The 23043-nt window shown below is 49.1% G+C and overlaps 1 protein-coding gene across 12 annotated transcripts in view; it reads left to right on the plus strand.

Moving 5' to 3' along the window:
* The window catches only part of Camta1 (calmodulin binding transcription activator 1), an 837099-nt gene that overhangs the window by 396232 nt on the left and 417824 nt on the right, over positions 1–23043 (plus strand). For all 12 annotated transcript variants that reach the window (XM_076933681.1, XM_076933680.1, XM_034503401.2 and 9 more), the window contains one exon: positions 21818–21953. In XM_076933681.1, coding sequence (XP_076789796.1) covers positions 21818–21953 — 136 coding nt within the window. The remainder of the gene's footprint in view (positions 1–21817; positions 21954–23043) is intronic.

Consider the following 23043-nt stretch of genomic DNA (forward strand, 5'->3'; position numbering starts at 1 on the left):
CACACACACATACCACACACACACACCACACACACACACACACACACACACACACACACACACACACACACACACACAGACCACCAGCTTGTGATGAGTCCATCCTAGCAGGAAGCAGCAATTTTGCTCTAGAAGCCATCTTGGCCCTGTGCTCCTGTGTGAGGGTCGTGGGACCCTGACTGCAAGTGCTGGGGTTATTGAGTGGCTTTCCTGCAGGCGTGTCACACAGGCTTCTCATAATGTCAGCCGGCTCTGGGAAATGGACCAGGCGTGATTTCCAGCTAAATGAAATACTTCAGGGCCATCAGCCAAACGGATGATACTGTCGGGAAAATCCCTTGCGTGTTGTGTCAGACAGGCTGTGGGACCGGCAAAGCTGATGTTTTCTGTCCCCATCGGGGTGATGATTCATCGCCTGGCCCAGCTCTCTGGACCTTCTGGCTATGAGGATCTGAGCTATATGTCTGGATGTGCTTGCTGAGGGAGGCAGAGGCTTAGCATGTGCAGCACAGCTAATCCCTTCCTGACCTGTCCTCCCTTTCCCATTCCCGGCTGGTTTCCTTTGCCCTGTCAACTATGGGCTAAGGCGCCTTTTGGAACCATGTCCTTGCGTGTCCTTGCATGTCCCACTTCATGTCCCCACTTTGAAATAGTATCTGGGCCTGGGTCGAGGTGAGCTTGCATCCTTTGGGCTAAAGGGGGTCGTGAATGCCGGCCCCTCCAGAGGAGCCTTCTCTGTGCTCCAAGGGACTGTCCTGTGGCATGGACACCTCATAACTCCTTGCACAGCAATCCCCTTTGCCTTCGGTGGTGTCCCATTGACCCGTTGACTTTCTTGCCTCATGGAGGAGCTTGCCAGCAGGCTGGCTGGCTCTAATCCTGGTTTCCCATGTTCTGTCTCTGTTTGATCACCCATCCTCCTAAGCCCAGCTTCTCCCTCTTCTTGGTGCCTCGCCTGCCTAGGAGCAGTGGAGAGAATCCAGCACAGTGCTGCGACACACACAGCATTCTCTGCTGCATCTGAAACTCTTTCTATTTGAGTCTCCTTCCCTTGCTGGGGAGGACACCTCCTTTATCCCCAGCCCTACAAACCACCCTTGGTGCATCTTACCATGAGCCACAAGTTGGGGCTCTACTGCCCCTTCATGATCTAATGACTTGAATATTTCTTCACGTATATGCCAGGCTGTCATGGCAAAGCGGATCCAGTCTCTGACCTTGCTAGGCTTACAGCTCGAAGGGGAAGGAGATTGCAACAGGGCAGTGTGCGTATGTGTGTGTCCGTGTGCCTGTGCCTACTCATGCATGTAAGTGTGTGTGCACACATGCATGCATGTTTGCACACATGTGCACACACATCCCTGTGCCTATACATGCGAATCTTCGTGCTTTAGGAATGGATGGTAGGCAGGGAGAGCAAGGCTGCTTGGAAAACACATACTGGGTCATCACGGGGTCAAGAAGACTTCATGAAGGAAGTAACTCTTACCTTCGTGACCAGATATAAGTAATTGTGGCTTATAAATTAGGCTTATAGGATATAAGCCAAGGATTATGGCTCACCAGCAGTCACTGTCCCACAATGCATAGGGGGTTGCTGGGGTTACAGGGAGGAAAGTTTGCAGAATAAATGGTAATGAAAAGTGACAGCAGTAAGTACTCCTTCTGTGGATTCCGGGGTGCTCGGGCCTCTGTGGGACTGAGCCTTGCTAAGAACCCTTCCTGGTGTGCAGTAACTCTCAGCTCCCCAAGAATAAGGAGATTAGAAGCTCTCTCTCGGCATTCACGTGCCTCATGAATATGCAAGACAACTTCCTTTTAATCTCAAATTTTATTTTATTAGATGCATTTAACTTTATTAGATCGCAGTTTTTCCGCTCGCATCTGTGGGAGATTTAATGAAGGCGCCATCCCATCTTCTGGGCCCTGTTAAGGAGTTGGGTGGAAGATTGCCCAATGGCCTGGTCAGCCCCGAGGGTCAGAGAGCTTGTGAGTACTTGATGATTACAGCCCATTTATAACCAGAGTCACTCCCTCAAACCTCAGGACAGATGCGCGCCTGTGTGTGCCCCATGGCACCTCTGCAGGCCTCTCTGGAAACTGGAGGCTGGAGCCTGTAACGGGAGCCTCTGGGTCCTCTAGAGATGGTTTTATTATAGGTGAGGCGCTAACCTTAGCTGGAAATAGAGCGGCGATTTAAGGTCAGGCTGTGAACAAGCGGTCAATGAACTTGGCAAGCCTGGACTAGCTAGCCAGGGTGCACGTGCCCTGCTCTGTCCCAGCCAGCTCCATCATGAGGTGGCTTCACTTGTACTCAAAAGGAAGACGTAAAAATCGAGAACTGGCCAAATCGGAGTGGGTTGTCTTCACACACACACACACACACATACACACACACACACACACACACACTGAAATCCAAGATAAAAACAGATTTCTAAAACTATTTTTGCTTGCTAAAATTAAGGATTTTTTTTTACAGGAAATCTGCCGCGTACTGGCTTTATTTTTAAACAGCATCATCATTCTGGAGAAGCATACCAGATCCGAGATTCTTCTGTGCCTGCGGGCTGGCAGTGTGGAGAGACTGAGCTGGGGTCAGCTGGTTATCAAGGGCAAGGCTGGAGGGTTGGTCTACCCTCTCACTGTAGGGGTAGTTAAAAACGGCAGCTGTCCTTGCCCAGCTCTCTGCCAGGGCCCTGTATGGCAGCCTCTTTGTGTTTCCTGGATGGACCAGTGGCACTTTGCCACCCCTACTACAGTGGCATTTTCCTGCCAGCCTACAGGCTGCTTCCCCGAGACTCGGCTCCCAGGGAGGCACATCCTCACTGCCATGGCCTTGAATGGCAGAAAGCATGGTGACCTGACCCGGCCTCCCTGAACCAGTCTCCTTGTCTGAGACAAGTGGGTTGGAAGCAAAGGGGCCACGGAGAGCCTGCTGGATGGGGCAGCACATTAAAGCAGGACTGTGGTCACCTCTCTGCTCTTCTCCCTGGGATTCCTCTGCTACTCCTTTCCCACACTAGTGTCCTGGGAACTTGTCTGACACTAGCAAGCATCAGGGTTATTCCTTTAAGCTGGGTGTGTGCAGTCTGTGGCCCAGGATAGCTATGAATGTGGCCGGATGCCTTTGTACGTGACATTATTGCATCAAAAGCCTGAACAGGCCTGGGGAGTAGGTCACTGCGTAAAGTTCCCACTGTGCAAACATGAGGACCCGAGTGTGAACCCCAGAACCCATGTAAAAGCCAGGCATGGCAGTATGTATATGAACCCCCTGGGTCTGGGGAGGAGGAGACAAGAGGATTCCTAAGACCAGCCAATCTAGATGAAGTGGTAAGCTTCGGGTTCAGTGAAGAGACTCTGTCTCAAAAATAAGGTGAAGAGCAACAGAGAAAGATACCTATCATTGACCTCTGACCTCCACATGGGTGCGCTCAGGCTAAGGCAGTCCCCCTACACACACACACACACACACACACACACATGCACCCTCACTTGTGCACCCACAAACACACAGACATACACAGACACACATGCACACACACACACTTATGTACACAGAGACACACACCCACATGCACATACACCTGTATACACAGAGACACATACACACAGACACACATGCACGCATGCACACACACACTTACAAAACCACACAGAAACACACAGAGACACAGACACACTCTCATACCCACACTCACATGCACACACACACAAACACACACACAGATGCATACACACACATGTTCTCACACACAGAAGTGCACACACACACACACACACTCCTTAGACACATCTATTTGAAGGCATTGGGTTTCTGGAGCTTGGACTTGTCTGCCTCAGAAGAGTGATCCTAAGAATACGTGAGCTTGTCCAGTCTCCCGTAAGGAGTGCTGAGGTGGGTACCCCAGGCAAGGTGATGTTAATGAGTTCAGAGAAGTGAGAAGCACCCTGGGCTTTAATGACCAGAGGGGAACAAAAACTGTCCTAGGATCCTGGAGTTAAAGACTCCATGGAAACAGGGTATGTCTCAGGACTAACAACAGGATGTCCCACTTCACGTCTCTGTACCTGTCTCCACATTGAAAGAGGTTGCAGGCCCAGGACCACACACTTCTGCTCAGCTCTGAGTTCTCAGAGCAGCACTCTCAATCTGGAAGTCTGGTACCCACTCTCCCCCAGTGCTGGCTAAACATCCTTCCTGGAAGATGGCAACTAAGCAGCGTCCTTCCAGACCTGGCCTTCTCTGTGGGTGCTGGCATTCCAATCAAGCTATCTCTCCGTCCCAGTGAGAGCAGCTTGTCTGTATTCCCTGTCAGACATTAGACCGTGCTCAATGTTTTATGTCTCCATGTCCCTGTGTTTCCACATGGGTGCAGCCGCCTCTGTCTTTCCATAAGAGTTGACTGAGCCAGTTTGGTTATATGAGCCCCACACATGCATGTTAAATGCTTCTGTGTGGGCAGTATTCCTGCATGCTGTCTTGCTCTCCTCAAGTGGGAGCAATAGTCTTCTATAACAAGGGCATTGCAAGAAGTGGCCAGGGACTGGGGAAACCTGGTGGTTATCACTTGCTCCAAGACCATCTGCTGCTTGAGGATCAGATCTCCCATTCCCTGGGAGCCCCAGCCCTTGTCCAACAACCCTTACCCTGTGTCTCACTTATAGTAGACTCTGAGGGAGACTGCTGACTGCCAGGGAAGAAGAGCCTGAGGTGAGCCCATGCTGGGAATGCTTTGCTCCTGGCACCTGCCTGAGGTCATCCTGCTTGGGCTCTTTGCTTCTCCCTTCGGCCACCCAGATCCCCTGGTAATAAAGCATTGCTTTCTATTAAATGATGTGTCTGACATTTACCAAATTTTTATGTGACAATTTAGAAGGATCCGGTTGCATTAAATAGCCTTATTAACATTGCAGTAACATGATTAGGGGAACATCGTAGCTGTTAGACCATGAGGCTCTGATTTATGAGCTCTGGAGAGAGGAGGTGCCGAGGTCTCTGTGGACCAAACACCTGCAGCTCAATTCTCCCCATAACTAATAAAAGTCGGGGGTGGATCCTGAGGGGTCTGTAGAATGGGGCTGCTGTCCAGGACTCTGGAAGGCAGGACCAAGAGTGTCCATGATTAGGGACTGAACACGGCGTTGGGAAGCCCAGGGTGTTTCGACTACCCAGAAAGCCTCTTCTCAAAGGCATAGGTTGGATGAGGCTTTTTCATTCAGGGTGGGCTTCTGAGTGAGGCTCTGTACATCTTAGCTTCTGGAAAAGGCCATGTGGTCAAAATGCATGCCCAGGTCAGACCTCCCTATCCTGTGTAATACGAGGGCCTCTATGTGAGCTTTTGAAACCATCCGCCTCTCTGGATCCATCTTTGAGAGGAATAGGAGAATAACCTCTCCTACCCATGAGCCACTGCAAGAATCAGACAGGATCTATACAGTTTCTGATATATACCGGTTAGTACCTGCCAGCCCTTTTGGGGATACAGGTCACCTCCAGATCTACCAGAGATGTTTTTGGAGATGAGGGAATGAAATCAAGGTTTCCTACCTTCTGGGCAGGCAGGAATAGTACCGACTATAACATAGAGAGACAATTAAGAGAGAGCTGGGCTGGGGTACCAGGTTGTGCCACAGGGTGGGCAGAGGGGTATCAGAGAAGTGATGTTTAACTTCATGGTGGGAAGGGGAAGAACTAGTAACTGTTGGAGAAAGGCCTTGGAGAACCAACCAAACAGGATTTGGGGCTTTGGCCAGGGGTTGAAGTAACAATGGATAGACTCCTGGGGCTCTTGGGTTTGTATGACACTATACACAGGGACACCAAGGCCTAAGTGCATGCTCTGCTGGTGGTAGGGATGGGTGGGTCACAGGGCTTCAAGACATGTAAGGCAAGGTGGGACTATAAGCTGAGACCAGATGGGGAGGCTCAGCCCACCGGCCCAAAGATGACCCCCTCACAGAACCATTAAAAGTGAATTTGTAGGCAGTGTAAGCAGGCAACTCTGGAGGGGACAGGTGGAGGGAACCAAGAAGAAGGCCCCTACGGACTTCAGGAGGAGGAAGGATGAAGATGGCCCCAGAACAGTGAAAGCGTGGGAGAGGGAGCAAGGGATGTTTTCTGCTACCAAACCCTGCCTCTGCCAGGCACCAGCAACTCCTCGACATTGTGTGACGACCCCTTGGTCTCTGGGCTGTCATTAGTATAGGGTCTTGGGCTCAGGGACCAGAGAAAACACAGTGTAAGAGTGTGAGACAAGAAACTAACGCTTGTGATAGGAACTGATGGGCCTGAGGGTCATGTGGTTGGTATTCGGTGGTGGCCAAGGAAAAAAGAGTAGAAGACTGAATAGGAACAGACCTAGGGCGCCAGACCAGTCAAGGAGGCAGGGCCTAGAGGGTAGCAGACAGACAAAGAGGCAGGGCCTAGGGGGAGCAGACCAGACCAGAAGGCAAGGTCTGTAGGGAACAGACCAGACAAGGAGGGGAGGCCTAGGGGGAGCAGACCAGACAAAGAGGCAGGGCCTGTGGGGAACAGACCAGAGAAGGAAGGGAGGCCTAGGGGGAGCAGACCAGACAAGGAGGCAGGGTGTAGGGGGTAGCAGACAGACAAAGAGGCAGGGCCTAGGGGGAGCAGACCAGAGAAGGAGGTGGGGCCTAGGGGGAGCAGACAAGACAAGGAAGTGGGGCCTAAGGGCAATAGACCAAGCAAAGAGGCCTAGGGGGACAGACTGACATGGAGGCAGAGCTCAACTGAGCCCTGCTTAGAGAGGTAGCTTTGCAATTACAGCTCCACTTTCTCTTATCATAAAACAGAGCAGTATATGTTCATAACAGAAACGCTGGGGCTGGAGAGATGGCTCAGAGGTTAAGGGCACACTCACTAGCTGCTTTTGCAGAGGGCCCAGGTTTGGCTCCCAGCACCCATGTCAGATAGCTCAAAACCATCTATAACTCAAACCATCTCCAGAGATTTGATGCCCTCTTCTGGCCGCCCACACACAGGTGCCATACACTCATACCGACACACATACTTTGCACAATGAGTAAAGATAACAAAAATAAATCTTTGGAAAAAAAAATTGGGTGCAGGTTGGTACAAGGAAGGAAACAGATGGCTGTTGAGCTCCAGACGTAGACTACGGCAGACAGATGGTTAGATCCGATGAGTCCCATCGAATAGTTCTTTGGGGTGTTGTGAGAACCTGGTTGGGACCCCCAAACGCTGAAGAACTCTTTAAGGTCCAAGTGGAGAATCAACAGGACTACTTTGACCTCATGAATCTATTAGCGGGTTTTGGGCTCTGAAGCAGTAGAGTCAAGGGTACTGAGGTACACGATCCTACAGACCCTGCTAGAGCTGATGTGGGAACGAAGAGCTCTGTGGTCCCTCGTCGAGGGAAAGTACTATCTGGCCTGGCTTTCCTCCTAGTCCTAAAGTATGTGTCTTAGTTGGGGTTTTACTGCTGTGAACAGACACCATGACCAAGGCAACACTTATAAGGACAACATTTAATTGAGGCTGGCTTACAGGTTCAGATTTCAGTCCATTCTCATCAAGGTGGGAGCATGGCAGCATCCAGGCAGGCATGGTGCAGGTGGAGCTGAGAGTTCTACATCTTCATCTGAAGGCTGCTAGCAGAATACTGGCTTTCAGGCAGCTAGGAGGAGGGTCTTAAAGCCCATGCCCACAGTGACACACCTACTCCAACAAGGCCACACCCACTCCAACAAGGCCACACCCACTCTAACAAGGCCACACCCACTCCAACAAGGCCACACCTTCTAATAGTGCCACTCCCTGAGCAGAGCATATACAAACCATCACAGTTTATGAAACCATTTGTTGGAGGCTGCAGTTGCCAGAACTTTCCTGGAAGACCAAGGAGGTCCATGACTGAGCACTTAGGACATGCAGAGATAAGGGCAGACATGAGGACTGGAGTCGCTGGGGCTGAGAGAGGAAAAGACCTGTGTGAGGAGCGAGCAGTCCCCAGCTTGGACATGTTTCTTTGGCCCTTGATTTTCTTTAGGGTGCCAGACTCCAGAAATATACCCTTTATGCCCTGTTTAGCCTTTGTATCCTGTTTACTGAGCTCATCAGCTCCTATTCTGGGCCACCCATCCTACAGTGCTCTCAAGGCAGAGTATCCTTTGCAAAAAAAGGCTCCTGGCTTGTTGGGAAATGTCCCAAGTCTGCCCATCAGCTCCAGTAAACACACCATTCCCGTTCTGTGTTAACCCCGGCAATGCTTGCGCACCAGGGGCAGCTGTCTCACAGGCAGGAGGGAATTGCTATTGGAAGGGCTGAGTCAGAGTCTGTGAATCGAGGTCACCACGCAGGGCTCTTGTGCTTGGGAGCTCAAGCCCAAAAGATCCAGGAGAGGTAAGAGGCAGCCAAGATGATTTCCGGTGTCAGTCACAGTCTCTGGAAACAAGGCTAAATGGGGAGGAGCTGGCTCCGGTGGCCACCAAGGCCTGTTGTGTGGCTTCCTTCCTGACTCCCGTAGCTCTATACCCACTGCTGGTCAGATACTGTGGACCAAGGGACCCTTAGGAGCCTGGGACGGGGTCATGGTTGGAGCTATAAGAAAGGATCCAGTCTCACACAGGCAGGGGCTCTCAACTTGTGGGGATGCAGTCAAGTCCACACAATGAAGCCAATAGATGCCTCCCTCATGAGCAGATCAAAACAACATATTCCCTCTTGGGTGGGTATGAAGCTATAAATAGGCAGGTCTTAGAGGCGGAATGATGGGAGGAAGCAGAGGTGTCGGCCCAGATAAGAATACTAAGCAGTGACATGGGCCAGGCAGCCAGACACGATTCTCTTCTGCACCGTGCAGATCTGTGCAGGTCCAGCTGCAAACCACAGCCCCACATGTCACCTAGAGACACTCGGTACCCTGCTTCTGTGGTGGGTCTTCTGGAGAGCAGTGTGGCTGCTTTGAGCTCATAGTGAACATCTCTGTCTTCACAGTGACTCAAGGGTCAGGAACAATCCTGCTTGCCAAGTGTGGTGGTGGAGACACACGGCCTGCCAGGATGGACTTGTCAGGGCCCATTGCCATGCATAGGCTGAGTCTCCTTTTGCTCCCAAATGGAGGTGAGCCCATCTGAGAGCAGGCCCAGAGGGACTCCTGTTCTGAGCCCGTGTTTCCTGCCAGAGTAGCCTCACTCTAAGGCCTTAGTTACCTCACCTACAGGACTGGAGCAGGTAGTGCAGTCAGCCTTGAGGTACAGGCATGGTTATTCGGAGCTCTGCCTGCTGTAGCTGAGCAAGGCCCCTTGGAAGCTATGGGCGTGGTGCCATGCCATGTCGTGGGGTCACCTGAACAGGACTGGGGCTCCTATGCTCAAGTCCCCTTCCTGGCCTGGAGAAGCCACCACCCACCTTCCACCTTTCCCGATCACTTTGCAACCAGAATGTGGCTCTTTTGCCAGAATGAATTTTTATGGTCTGCACTAAAGCAAAAAAAAAAAAAAAAAAAAAAAGTTAAAAAAAATTTCTTCCTTAATATATAGAATTCCCGTCATGACCCATCTTCCTTGTGGCGCTCACTGGCTTTTATGAATCTGCTTGTTCATGGTCCTCATTTCTCCCTGGAGTATAAACTCCCTGGGGCCTAAGACAGGCTCCATGGTCGTGGCTTACATGGGTGCCGGGTGTTTAGGGTGAAAGGGGCCCAGTGTTTACAGTGCTCCCTGGCTCTCCCTGGAAGACATTTGAATTCCGTGTGATGTTTACACAGCAATCCCTTTACAGTACCCTCTCCTTGCCCATCTTTCTCTTAATAGTTATGGATTATGGAAAAGAAGAACAAAGCCCATTAAGAGTTCCCCTACATTTGATTTGAGGAAGTTTTCATCGGAACGGCTCCATTTATTGGCCTTTAGCGGGCTTTCTTAGTCCCTTCTCCCACAATGAATATTGCCTTGTCTCCTTGAGAAAAAATTGATTTCAACCAGGAAGGAGAATCGCAAGCTCCCTCCTCCTCCTTCTCGTCTTCTCTTTTTAATTTTTTTTTTCCTCCCACGGAGACAGAATTTATCTCTTAGGTAGGTGGGGGGAAGCAGGAATAATTGGACCAGAGGCTAATTCCCCGAGATTCATTGTCTCGAAAGCTCCCACCAGAGTGTGGGAAGCTTGCCTTGAATTGCGTGCTAATGATAAATGACAATTTCAACAGACCCTCACATTGAGATGTTTAGTCCTTCCTGCGAGGAGATGACACATTAATTTTCTCCCAGATTTACATTGGATTATTAATAAAATATCGGTGGTGGGATGTGACAGGTGAGGGTCCGTGGGAGCGCCGGGCTCCGCCGAGAAGGCACTTGGCCAGATGAGATGCGCTGGGGTAGAGCATGAAGCAAACTCTGGGTGGCATTTGAATGATGCTCCTGATGCCCTGTGGGGCTGGGGCACCTGAGCCTGGGCTGCACCGAGCACGAGGACTAGAAGGTTCATTTCCTTTGTAACTGCATCTGAAACTGCGCGGCTGATGTTTCTTGTCCCCTCTGCTCCTTTTGTTTGACCGAATTCTCCAAACACGGAGTCGTGTTTTCTGTTCCTTTCTGTTCTTGGTTATTTTTCTGTTCGGCAAGCATTTGTGGAGTACGCGTGCTGTTTACAAGTCAGACAGGGCCAGGGCGAGGAGGCCGAAGAACTAGCAGCAGATAGATGAGACAGATGTACGTCACGCAGTGGGTGTGGCTCAAAGAGAAGACCGGGGAGCACAGCACTGCAGTCGCTCCAGAGGCCCTCCTCCCTCTTCAAGCTTGTCTTTGGCCTGAGCCAGTTCAAGGCCCACCCAGGCTACATTAGAACCCAACTCAGACACGCCAACTCCAGCCTCTCTTCCACTTCTCAACTCTTCCCTGTGTATAGGAGAAGTATGGCCAGAAAATGGACAGAAGCCAGGCCCACCGGAAGCTCTCCCCTTACCCCTTGGAGGCATGGCCCCCTATTGTCTGAAGGGTGCCTGCTCTCTGCCTGAATATCACTTTTTTTTCAGAGTATTGTTACCAAGGAAATTGAGGCTCCATTTTGGCACTCATAAGTCTCATTAATAAAAAGAATTTAGGAACGGACCTAAAGGAACCACAGGGACAATTTTTCTAGCATTTAAGAGAAATTATCGGGGTTGGTGACAGATCCCTGAAGTTGTTAGAAGGAATGGGGAAAAGATTACACTTCCTAAGTTAGGCACTGAATAAAATAGACAGCAAAGACAGAAAGCACCCCAAGAATGGACCGGGCCTGGTGATGGAGGGGAAAGCCCCACGCATCGGGCTAACAATTTGTTTTGCACATGCTCAGACATCGATGCCAGCTACCAACCTTCCTCTGCACAGTAGCTTCTTCCTTCAATCCCTACACTTTGTGTGTCACAGCCTGGGGATGGCATAAGCCCCACTCTACCCAAAACCGCCTCAATTGGGTTAATTTAGGTTAATTGTGGTTTGTGTCACACTCAGATTAAAATTCAAAGGCCTGGCTGTTCCCTCCCTGCAGTTTGTGGTTTGATCAACCTTGTTGATTTGAGTCTTTTATCATTGAGAACTAATCCCACCCCCTTGGGTCTGGCTGGCTCCATTGTCCACTCTAGGCCCTGTCACTTCCTGCCTGCCCTCTACCAGGTGAGGCATGTTCCCCAAGTCCCTAAGAGTTGCTGCTGTCTCAGTGACAAACCTTTGCCCAGGCTCCTTCACCCCACTTCTGCCCAGATGCTAGGTCCTGGGATCAGTCCTCAGGCTGCCTGTCTCTCGCTACCTACTTCTAACAGTCAGCAAGCATGCCAGTTCACTGTGGAATTCCTTCCCACCTTTGTCCCAGAAGCCCCAAGAGTCGGCAAGCTGTGCAGACAAGGAGGTGGTACCCAGAGTGTCCCACACGAGAGCCTGGTCTGTAACAACTGCTCAGTAAACATTAACCAAATATAATAATAATCACCAGGTGTCATAATCAAAATTTTAGAAGACCTTGTGGGAGCTCCAGGCACAAGGCATTAGTGAGTTCTCACAGACCCACTCTAGACAGACTCCTGGTCATTTCCACCCCCAAGAACCCATAGCCTTTTTACCCTGTGACCTCTGGCATCAATTTAGATGAACAAAACTGTGGTTTGCAGCCTGCATTTAAAGATCCTTGGAGAACACACACATGGACTTCCATTGGGGACTTCTGAAAGACCTGCTAACCCTGGCTTACTGTCCCTACAAAGCCATCTGGGCCTTAAAGAGGGGCACCTGGCACCCTTAGCTGAAAGGCCTCTTTTCCCGAAGCTGTCTGGTGTTGGTCTCTCAGAAGGTATTCACAGAGATTAGGGAAGATGGGCCGAGCAGACCGCACGCTGCTGGATGATGCTATCAGCTGTGTCTTCTCTGATTTAGAGAAATGAATAACCCCTGCCGGACGAAGCTGTTTGGGGCAGCAGCTTCCTGGGACCCACTGGTCTCAGATGTCAAGAGCTGGTACAACCAGCCGGGGGTGCTTCTGGCTCCTTGGCGGGCTTTGGAGCTTATGAATCTACCAGGTCGTTTATTGTCTGATAAGAAAAGGCTCTTTTACGGTTTTCAATTTGCCCTTATTTTAATGAAAAGAAGCTGAGGCTGGACCGCCCAAGAAGGAGCTAATCAAATCAAGCAAATTGGCGTTCCCTTCTCCTTGGCCTTGTTATTTCTATGGATTCTGTTAGAAATTTATTAGAGAAAGCAATTGGTTTTCATATCTGGTGGATTGCAGTCTGGGCCAGACCTCATGACTCCCCCTTGCCCATCATTCTACAGACATCCTGGGGTGATCATGACGGATGGCAGTGACCAGACTGCTTGCTTTTGGTTGCCCACTCCCCCAAATCATGAGGTCCCTATAAACAAGCCAGGGAGAAGACGCCTAGCTGTGGGCTAATAAACCAGCTCCATGTCCTGTGAGATCTGAGCTGTCTCCATGGCTTCTTGGGGTTACATCTGGTGCTCTATCAACCTTGCTGTGTGTGCCAGCCATTCATCATGGCTCTCCCCGGGACTGTGTGCGGACGAGATAAGCAGGGGAGACGTCCTTTAACCAGACTTTTTTCCTATCCATGCTACAACTGGGAAGAACCACGGGACCAATTTTTGTCAGGCTCAGACAGCCTTTCCTGTTGCTTTGTGTGAGGCACTTCTCCATGGGTGTGTCACACCTACCAGAAAGTGTCTTGGTGGGAAAGGAAGAATGAGTAGCTGGGGGTTACTAGCTGGGCCCCACAGAGAAGTGCAATGCCCATTTTATGTCCCTGGCCCTCACCTTATCAGCTGTGTGACTCTGGGACCATTTCTGTCCCTCTGTGGGCTCCTCCGTGTCTCCTCACTGAGGAGTCTGACACCAACCTGAAGTAACTGAAGGATTAAGATGGGAGTTGGTGGAAAGGTTTCACTGGCCTCTAGAACCAGACAAATGCTTAGTCAGTGACAGCTCTCCTTATTGTCATGGTTAGCATTGACATTTTGGTCCAGGCCACCTGCTTCTAATGGCGCATGTAAATCAAGCTATTCATGGTGAAAAGATCAGGAGAGGCCCAGGTACATAAAGTACGTCTGCCTCAATTAAGGGCTACACTTTCCATTTTCTAACTGCCCTCTGGAGCAGAGATTTAGCGCTGGCCTTGAGAATGGTATTGCAGTCTGGGGCCCGTCATGGGGACCTGCTTTACTCATGGGGTCACCGCTTGCCGGCGGTTGGAAATGCACAGGCTGCATTTTCCTGTACTAGGTCTGCCTCCATGCCTCTGGCAGGAAGGACAGGACCAAAGGCAAAGACACAGGAGAGGACAGAGCCGCTAAGATTTGTCTGGGGTTTAGCTGGAGAAAGGGGAACGCTTATCATGAGTAGAAGCCACCTGGATGTTGTTCGGAGTTCTACTATGTGCAAGAATGTGTTGCTTTAAGGGAAAAGTAAGAGACAGACTTTACATATGCAGTGCAGTGAGAACTGATTGCTGTCACTCAGAGTCGTGCAGCAGGCTGCTGGGAGGGCTGTGTGGTACAGGCTGTCCCACAAAAGAACGGTACCCTCAGCAGCAGTTGGGTTTCACTGTGTGTGGGGGCAAAACTGATGGTGTTTGTTTGTTTGTTTGTTTGTTTTGAGATTTTGCAAATGATCACAGAGAAAACGAGAGTTCTCAGAGAGTCATGAACCTGAGCTGTGTAGGATGCACTGACTTCGGTCTAAGGTTGGAGATTGGAAAAGGAGTCTGGATATTGGATATCAGTGTGGGCACACACACACACACACACACACACACACACACACACGTATAAATGTATGGGCATAGAGGCCAGAGGTCCATGCTGAGTGGTCTCTTCTGTCTTTATCAATCGTCCATCACATCTGTTTTTTTTTACATGAATGCTGGGGATTGAACTCAGGTCCTCGGGCTTTCAGGTAAGCACTTTACTTACTGAGCAGCTCCTCAGCCAAAGACTTCAGTTTTGAGGTTGAAGTTAGTGTTGGATTCAATTCCCGATTATTCCCTAAGTCTCTACCTTGCATGTATATACAAAACCTCTCATGGACATAGCCTCCCTTTGATCACCTTCCTCCTCCTCCTCCTCCTCCTCCTCCTCCTCCTCCTCCTCCTCCTCCTCCTCCTCTTCTTCTTCTTCTTCTTCTTCTTCCTTCCTTCCTTCCTTCCTAAGGCAATAAGCCTCATTATTTAGGGATAGTTCTTTTCATAATGGGTGTCCAGCTGCACTTCCATGATGCATCATTGCCATACTCTCTCAATCTTCCCACCATTGCTGTTGAGGGAGAACCCACAAAAAAGGACCAAGCCTGCAACTAGGAATAGTCACAGGCATGTACATTATATGCTGGGCAGATGCCAGACATCTTGCTTACGTCAGGTTCTCTGCAACAAGGAAGCGGAGGTGTTTATTCAAGACATGTAAAGAAGGGCCCAAGGTGATTCCACTCCAAATCCCATGACAGTCGCCATCCCTGTGGGACATGGCAAACATTTACAAGTGTAGACAGAGCAGCTACAGGCTTCCCCATCCCAGACCCACCTTCAGCTGCGGTCAGTGCTTAGTCAGCCTGGTCTCCTGACATCTCCAGCCCTCCCACCCACTGACATTATTACTGTGAAGTATAGCTCAGATGTACAATTTCATCAGTAAATACTTTAATCTGCATCTCTAAATGATAAGGTACCTTTTAAAAAACACTTCTGCACTACAATAATCAGTTCAAGTTAGTCATAATTCTAAATAGTGAGACAGTGTTCGAGATTCATATTGTCACACAAATTCCGTATATATGTATGTATGTGATACATGTACACCATATATATATTACATAGAGATATGCATATGTCTTGTACACAAGTAACACACATATATACTTACCATATACATATACACCTATATACCCACATGGATAGCAAGAGTTGGCGTTTAATGCCTGTACATTGCGAACTCTAAAATTTTACTCAGGGAGAGCACAGACTCACATAGTTGGAGAGACCATTCCATGTTAATGGAATTAAAAGCCACAGTCATTGGACGTGGCAGAAACACACAGCACTATCAGGACAGCCTCTCTCTCCAAACTGACTTCCTGATTCAATCATATTCTCTACCCCAGGGGGTGGAGAGACTTAAGAACACTTGCTACTCCTGCAGAGGACCAGGGTTCTGTTCCCAGTACTCACCCCAGGGGCCTAACTGTGTGTAACTCCAGTTCCAGGGGATTCAGTGCCCTCTTCTGGCCTCTGTGGCCACTGCATCAACACATCTAAAAAAAAAAAACAAATCAACCTAAAACAAAGAAAAAACCTTCAGTACTTCTCCTCATTCCTAAAATTGTCAAGTTAACCATAAAATGGGTATGGGAACATGAAGGTCTTGGAATAGCCAAAAACAGCTGTGAAGGGGGCTGTGGTTGGAAGACTTGGGTCCGTCCTTGATGTCAGAACTGCAGCTGTCAAAATGATTGGCATAAAGGTGGAGAACAGGGCGGGGCTTGAGGTTCAAGAATAAAACCCTTTATGTGTTTATGTTTAGTTTATTTTCACATGTTCAGTGGATGGGTGGGGAGGCGGGATAGACATTTTCAGTCTGAAAGATGGCCGTGAGATAATCAAATATCTGCATGGCAGAAGTCAGCGTAGACCCTTGCATCACCAGCACCAAACAGTATTATAAAGTACACTCCACACCTAACGAAAGAGCTAAAAATATAAAACTCTTAGAAGAAAACAGGACTTTTTATGACCTCGGACTAGATAACAAGTCCCTTCATCCCTAATAGTATTAGTTAAGAGAGAAAACTGATAACCTCGATTTTAACAAAAGTTAAGAAAAAAAAAAACCCCTCAAATCATGGGCTTGGTGGTAAAGTATTTCCATTAGGACTTTATATAAGGAGCTCCGGCAGCAACTCAAAAATCTAGCAATTTAATTGAAAATGGGCTAAAGATTTAAATAGAATTTACCAAAGAAATTCTACGAATAGCTAATAAGGACATGAAAAGATGGCTAGCACCAGTAGTCATTAGGGAAATGCAAATTAAAACGACCACACACCCACTAGGGTGGCTTCCATCCGAAAGACAGAGCCGCGGGGGTGGGGGAGAGGAAACCGGATCACCTCAGCATTGCTGGCCAGGTGGGAGTGGAGCAGCCGGCTGGGAAAGACATCTAACGCCTTTGCTTGATGTAATCTGATGGAGCCAGCTCACAGGGGTTATCACTGAGTTTTGAATCATGGTTAGAAAAGTGTTGTTCCCTTTGGTAATAAAGGAGTCCACCTATATTTTCTTGTCCAGTATTACGGTTTTATCCAGTCTGAGGAAAGTCAGTGGTCTGCTTAGAGGTGATGTGTCAGTGGGGGAGGGATAACCCTCAGAGGTATCTTTTTCTAGTTCCTCTCCAGTGATCTTAATATTACATGTTAAAATGATGGTGCCTTCCCTCACAGACTTGTAGCTTAAGCAAATCTTGAACTTCCGATCTTCCTGCCCCAGCCTCTCCAAATAGCATGGATTACAGCCTGCACCACCACACCTGTCTCTCAGCCTCTTTAGCGGGGGTTTATCTGGTTCTTCTTGATATTCATGTCTTGTAAGTGACATAAATATACTTACTGTATTTTTATGTGTATGCATGTGTGAGAGTATATGTCTGCTCATTGTATATATGCAGGAGGTCAGAAGAGTGTGTCGGATGTCCTGGAACTTGAGTTACAGGTGTTTGTGAGCTACCATGTGGGTCCTGGGAACTGTATAGGGGTCTTCCGAAAACACTGTAAGCATTTTAAACCACTGAGCCGTCTCTGCGACCCACTAAGTAACTTTATAAAACAATGTTCTAGGTTTAAAAAAAAATCCTAATGGTGGTCTCCTTGCCAGAAATTAACTCAAGGGAAGGTTCACATTTTAGGACCTTATTTCATCCTAGCCAAGACATGCTATATTTTCGTACACATCAAAACCTGCTTCTAAAACTTTTAGATTTTGCAGTTGTCTTTAGATTGGATCACTTTCTTATTCAATTCTTTCCTGTATTAAAATTTTCTTTAAGTTTTTCTTTTTATTGTAGACAGTATCTATCTTTCATATCTATCTATCTATCTATCTATCTATCCATCCATCCATCTATGAATCCATCTGTCTGTCTGTCTGTCTGTCTGTCTGTCTATCATCTATTTACATTTGTTTTCTGTTGTAATAAAACTCCAGGGCCAGAGTGACTTGTAGGAGGAAGTTCTGTTTGGCTTACAGTCCCCAAGGGTTAGAGTCAGCCATGAAGGAAGGAAGGCCACAGGTAGCAGCAGTGGTAGCTCGGACAGAAGCTAAGGGCTCATAGCGTGAGCCACAAGCAGGGAGTAGAGAAAGCGAACAGGGAGTGCTGCATAGCTTTGAAGCCTCAAAGTTCAACCCAGCTTTCTTCAGAGAGACCACACCCCCTAACCCTACACAAACAGCCCCAGCAATGGGAGACCAAGTGGACAGACATCTGAGCCTACTGGGGACCTTCTTCTTCAAACTGCTATACTGTCCAGTCTCTCTCATCTTTCTATCCGTCTGCCCACACTCCAATGCACTCATCACCCTATAGCACACGTATCTGCATTATCTACATTGTTATAATTTGTGAAGATTTCCTGTAGTCGAAGGAGTTTTCTTTTTCCTCCACCGTGCAGAATGTAACTGATTCTCATAACTGTTAGTTCCTTAGATGAAAGGGTTTCTTAGATAGAGGCTTCCTGCTTAGAACAAAGCTCCCCATGGCCACATTCTCTGCTGTAGCTCTGTGAACCAGTGCAGCGGCACTGGGGAGCTTCCCCAAGGCTCTCAGACTGTCTGCCTTGGCTTAGATGTCCCAGAAGGAAATCCTGAAAGGAAAGTTTAGAATCCTAGCTCAAGATCCCAAGAAGCTGCAGTAGGGAGTGTGGAGGTGACAGAGGCAAAGGATTGATGTAAATAAAGGGCTTGTTCCTCAGTAGGTCTCCATTGACTCCAGAGCAGGAGTGTGAGGACCAGATAGAGCAGCCAGAGTTACCTTAGCTTGGGGGTGGAGCCTGGGATAGCTCTAGAGTTATCCATCTCAGGAAAGGAAGCCTGGGACAAACCCAGAGTTACCCAAGTAACAGAAGGAAAAACCCTGGACACCCCAGTTATCTTAGCTGTGGGAGGACAAGTCTGGGATAGCCTGAGTTTCTCCAGACACAGCTGTATGCCTGGGACACCCCCAGATTTACCCCAATCATAGGAACAGCTCTAGAGTTACATCCAGATGCTATAGAAAAATAGGATCGATAGCTCAGGCTTCACTTTTCTATAAGAGAGGAAGTCCGGCCTCCACCCTCCGGACACCTGGTGTTGTGCTAAGGTTGATTTGAGACTTTACTGATCCCAGCCAGGAGAGCAGACCAGGATTTAGTCTCACCTAGCAGCCTTGTGCCGACTCTGGCATCCTCAGATACTCACCAGGCACTGCAGCATAAAAGACTGGTTGTCTGGAGAATGCCGGCAGTGCCTCCCTCACAGAGTTGGTATGCATGTGAGAGAGTATGCAAATGACAGGTGAATGTAGATATGCTATTCCCCCCCACCCCCATCCCTGGCCAGCAGCAGGTACATGTGAATGACAAGGACACAGATGGCTGGACAGGGTTAGGTTGCTGGCTACGCATTCCCTACCCTCCATCTGTATCTGCATTCCTGTCTCCCTGCCCTGCAGAAGTGGTCAGGTAGTAAATGGAGCTCCACTGTGTCAGCTCCTGTGACCTAGTCCTTCTCCACCCTAAAGCCCACCTCCTTCTTGGGACCCCTTCCCACAGGCTCGGGCTTGCTATCTTGCATCAGGATGACAGCGTGGCCTCTCAGATGTTGTGTTGTAAGGCATATGGCTCCTTCTCTAGCGGGAGCCATGCCAGGACCTGGGACCATGGTGAAGCCTCCACATCACAGACAGCAGCTTCTCTTCCCTGTGAATTGGGCTGAGGATTCCATTCATTGGGGTCATTTTAGCTGAACACTGAAGCTCCCCTGGGGATGGTGTCCTGCTTAAGTGACAGGGATGGACAGGGCCACTCTCAGAAACTTAAGCTGAGGTTGACAGAAGATGAGTTACAAAAACTGTACCTGACAGAGTTTGAGGGAGTCCTCTTTCTGGGGACCATTTGCAATACAGGTACAATACTGGTAATCCTTGACAATGGCAGGGTTGGGACAAGCACAGGCCATTTCTTGGTCCCTAGAAATGGTGGTTTACTCTGAGGTCTTCTTCAGAAGGTAGTTTTGCTTTCTTTTGTTTCATCAGGGTGAGCCTGCCATGTTTCCATGTATGTCCTGTGAGAGGACAGGGACACAGAGTCCATTTTCTTGCCTGGACATACCCCTTTACACCCCAACCCCTCCCAGCCAGTGGCTTTAAGGATGGGCGCTTGCGTTTGAGGACCTTTTGCTAGGTGTTCAAGGGACTGCGAGGGTTCCCCGTGGTCTGAGGGTGCAGTGCAAGTGGCTAGAGCAACTGCAGCTGGAGAGACCAACACAATCCCTCCCCTCTCAGTAAGCTTGCTCCCATGAAGAGATGGAGACCCATTGTGGGAGTTTCCAGTGCAGACTCTTGGCTCTGATAGGTATGGTCAGGTGACAGCGTCCTGACAAGCCTGTGGAGCTTTTTCCTGCAGTCGTTTCAGTTGGTACAGGCTGAGGGAGGAAACAAAGCAGTTGTGCCTAATCAGTGAGCAGCTCGATGTAGGAAGGCACCGCACTGTAGTCTCCCATGGAATTTCTTTTTAGTCTGCCGGGTGGCACAGCTGGGCTGGGTAGGAACCACAATTAGCTACAATCACCCTGGAGGGCTGTCACCCTCTAGACAATGGAAGATTAAGCCATCCATAGCCAATGTCCTGCCCGATGTTGAAACAACCCATTGTGCAGCAGAAAAAGCCAAGCTGGCAGTGGGAGGGCTCTCCCCAAGGGGCAGGAGGAAGGATTGGCTGTTTCCTCTCCCCACCTCTACCACAGTGGAGAAGCAGACAAGCCAAAGTACATCCATAATCCACTGCTGCGCAGCAGATGAAGATTTGGCTCAGAGCAGGATGGAGTGCCCTTGGCTCCAACACAGGCACACGCACACATGCATATACACACACATCATGGCAAGCCTTTCCGTGCCCAGTGGTCAGGTGCAGGTTGGACATAGCCGGCCACTGGGTGTGCACACTGGCTTCAGGGCTGAATCTGCCCATATCTGCACCTGCAGCGACTTTATTCTGGGAATGGCTTACCATAGCACCTGCTGTCAGCAGTCGGAGGCTCTCAGCTCTCTCTTTCTTTGTGGATTCCTATTCAAAATATACGGCTATGGCACCGGGGTCTTGTATGGCCCAGTCTAGCACTGAACACACTGTGTAGCCAAGAATAACCGTGAACATCTGCTCTTCCTGACTCCACCCCTGAAGTCCTGGGATCTAGCACTCCGCCCAGCTGGTTACATGGGTGCTAGGGATCCAAACATATTACATGGCAAATACTTTATTGACTGAGCCATGTCCTCAGCTCTGCTTGCTCATCTTAAACGTCAAAGGAATATCCATCCTGCTCTTGGCATTTAGAAAACGGGCTGCCATTTTCCTAAGCTACCTTGGCCCGTGGACAGAATAGATGAGGGCTCCTGGTGTTATCTGAGACCTCTGAGGGCTGAAGCGCAGATGGGGAGCAGCCGGGTGCCGTGCTTGCCAGGGAAGGAGGATCCCGATGCTCCGCTGCATCCAGCAGTATCTAAACGGGCACAATGAATCAAGAGAGGTTGGCCTCAGCACCCAGAGCTTCCATTGGCCTGTTCTTAAAGTAGTCATCTAGCGTCTGCGTTAAACTTATTTATTCCCTAATGCTGGGTGATGGATTAAAAGATGTGTAGAAAATCCTTCTACAAGAGATAAGATATTGCAGGCTGCCACAACACCCTGGGCTCTTTTTGCTCTCCCCCTCCCCCTTCTCAGTTTTTCTTCCTTTTTGCTACCGAGCTCAGGGCGCCCACACCATATATCCTGATTAGTTTGTGGAAATTACTAAGGGGTTGTTTTTTAAGCCTATCATTGACACATTTAATTCATTAGGTACCAAATCCACAAGCAAATTTTGGCTGCTCATAAAACACGGTTAATCCGGGGAGCCGCAGTAAAAGGTGAAAAATTACGTCCCAGCAAATGTGGGATATTGCTTTTTCTGTAGAGACTTTTACTGGTCTGTGGTATCTTTCTTCATAAATTTCCCTTCTGCTCAGTTCTCTGGGTAACTTAACCCTTTGTTGTTTGCAGACCGCAGAATGGCTCCATGATACTCTATAACAGGAAGAAAGTGAAGTACAGGAAAGACGGTTACTGCTGGAAGAAGAGGAAAGATGGGAAAACGACCAGAGAGGACCACATGAAGCTCAAAGTCCAGGGAGTTGAGGTAAAGGGCAAAAAAAGGCTCTCCTGTCCCCCCACACAGCATTTCGGGGCCACCACGGAGAATCTGGACTCGCTTGCAAGCGACCTGATGCCAGTCACTACTGTCAAAAGAAATCTGGTTTGCCAAGTCCCTGCTGTCGGTATTGGCTTCTGCTCTCTTAGCCCAGAGTTTCTCCTCCCTTTTCTACGGAACCGACAATGGTCAAAGTGCTCTACTGAGGGTGTCACTGGTGTGTGGGTGGGGATTGGCAAGGTGCCTGCAGGTTCCTCTACTGTGTTTACCATGGATGTGTTTCTGGGTGCATTGGGGTGTGGGTGTCATCATGAGGCAGTAGTCTTGCAAGGTGCTTCAGCCAGCTGGTAATGACCTTCAGGGCTGAGCAGCTCCTCCTGGGCTAACCAGTAGTCTATCTCCGTGTGGGTGTTTCAGCTTCAACAGAGGTTAAAGACGATGTGTTAGGTTCTCTGGAGAGCAAAGCTTCTATGGTGCCGGTGTGAAGAGGGGTCTGCAGAAAGGGTATAGTATGTTGAACAACCTCAGTTTTTGTTTTCCTGGAGGCAACCTTGGTATTCTGGCTCCAAGGCATGGGCAGCCTTAGAGAGGACCCTTCCCTTCAGAGGCCCCCGACCAGGTGTCCCATAGGACCTGCTGATTACCCAGTACCCGCTCTTCAACATTTCTTACTAGTCCAACCAAAAGTCTTACCTGCCACCCCCAAAGGGATGTGGCCACTGCTACCATGGGTAAGATATCAGAAGCCTTCCATGATCCAGCTGCCATTTCAGGGAGGTCAAAGACAGGTATCCCCACAGCTTCTGTCATGGCAAGTGCCCGGCATGTCTCAGTGACAGCGAGGACCATGAGCCCACTTGAGTTCTGAGGGTTGCCCTTGGGCACTGACGTTTTATCATGACACACTTTGTCACGGAGATTTTTTTCCCCTATATTAATTATGTGCCTTTATGGCTGCCAAAAATAGCATCAAATGGCTTTTATTATATTACCCCATGGAGAGAGATAACTTTCGTTTTATGTGTGTGTGCTTTTTTTTTTTTTTAATATACCAATAAGAATTGTTTTATGGTGATGA

The sequence above is a fragment of the Arvicanthis niloticus genome, chromosome 5 (assembly GCF_011762505.2).
Source record: "Arvicanthis niloticus isolate mArvNil1 chromosome 5, mArvNil1.pat.X, whole genome shotgun sequence".
Classification (NCBI taxonomy): Eukaryota; Metazoa; Chordata; class Mammalia; order Rodentia; family Muridae; genus Arvicanthis; species Arvicanthis niloticus.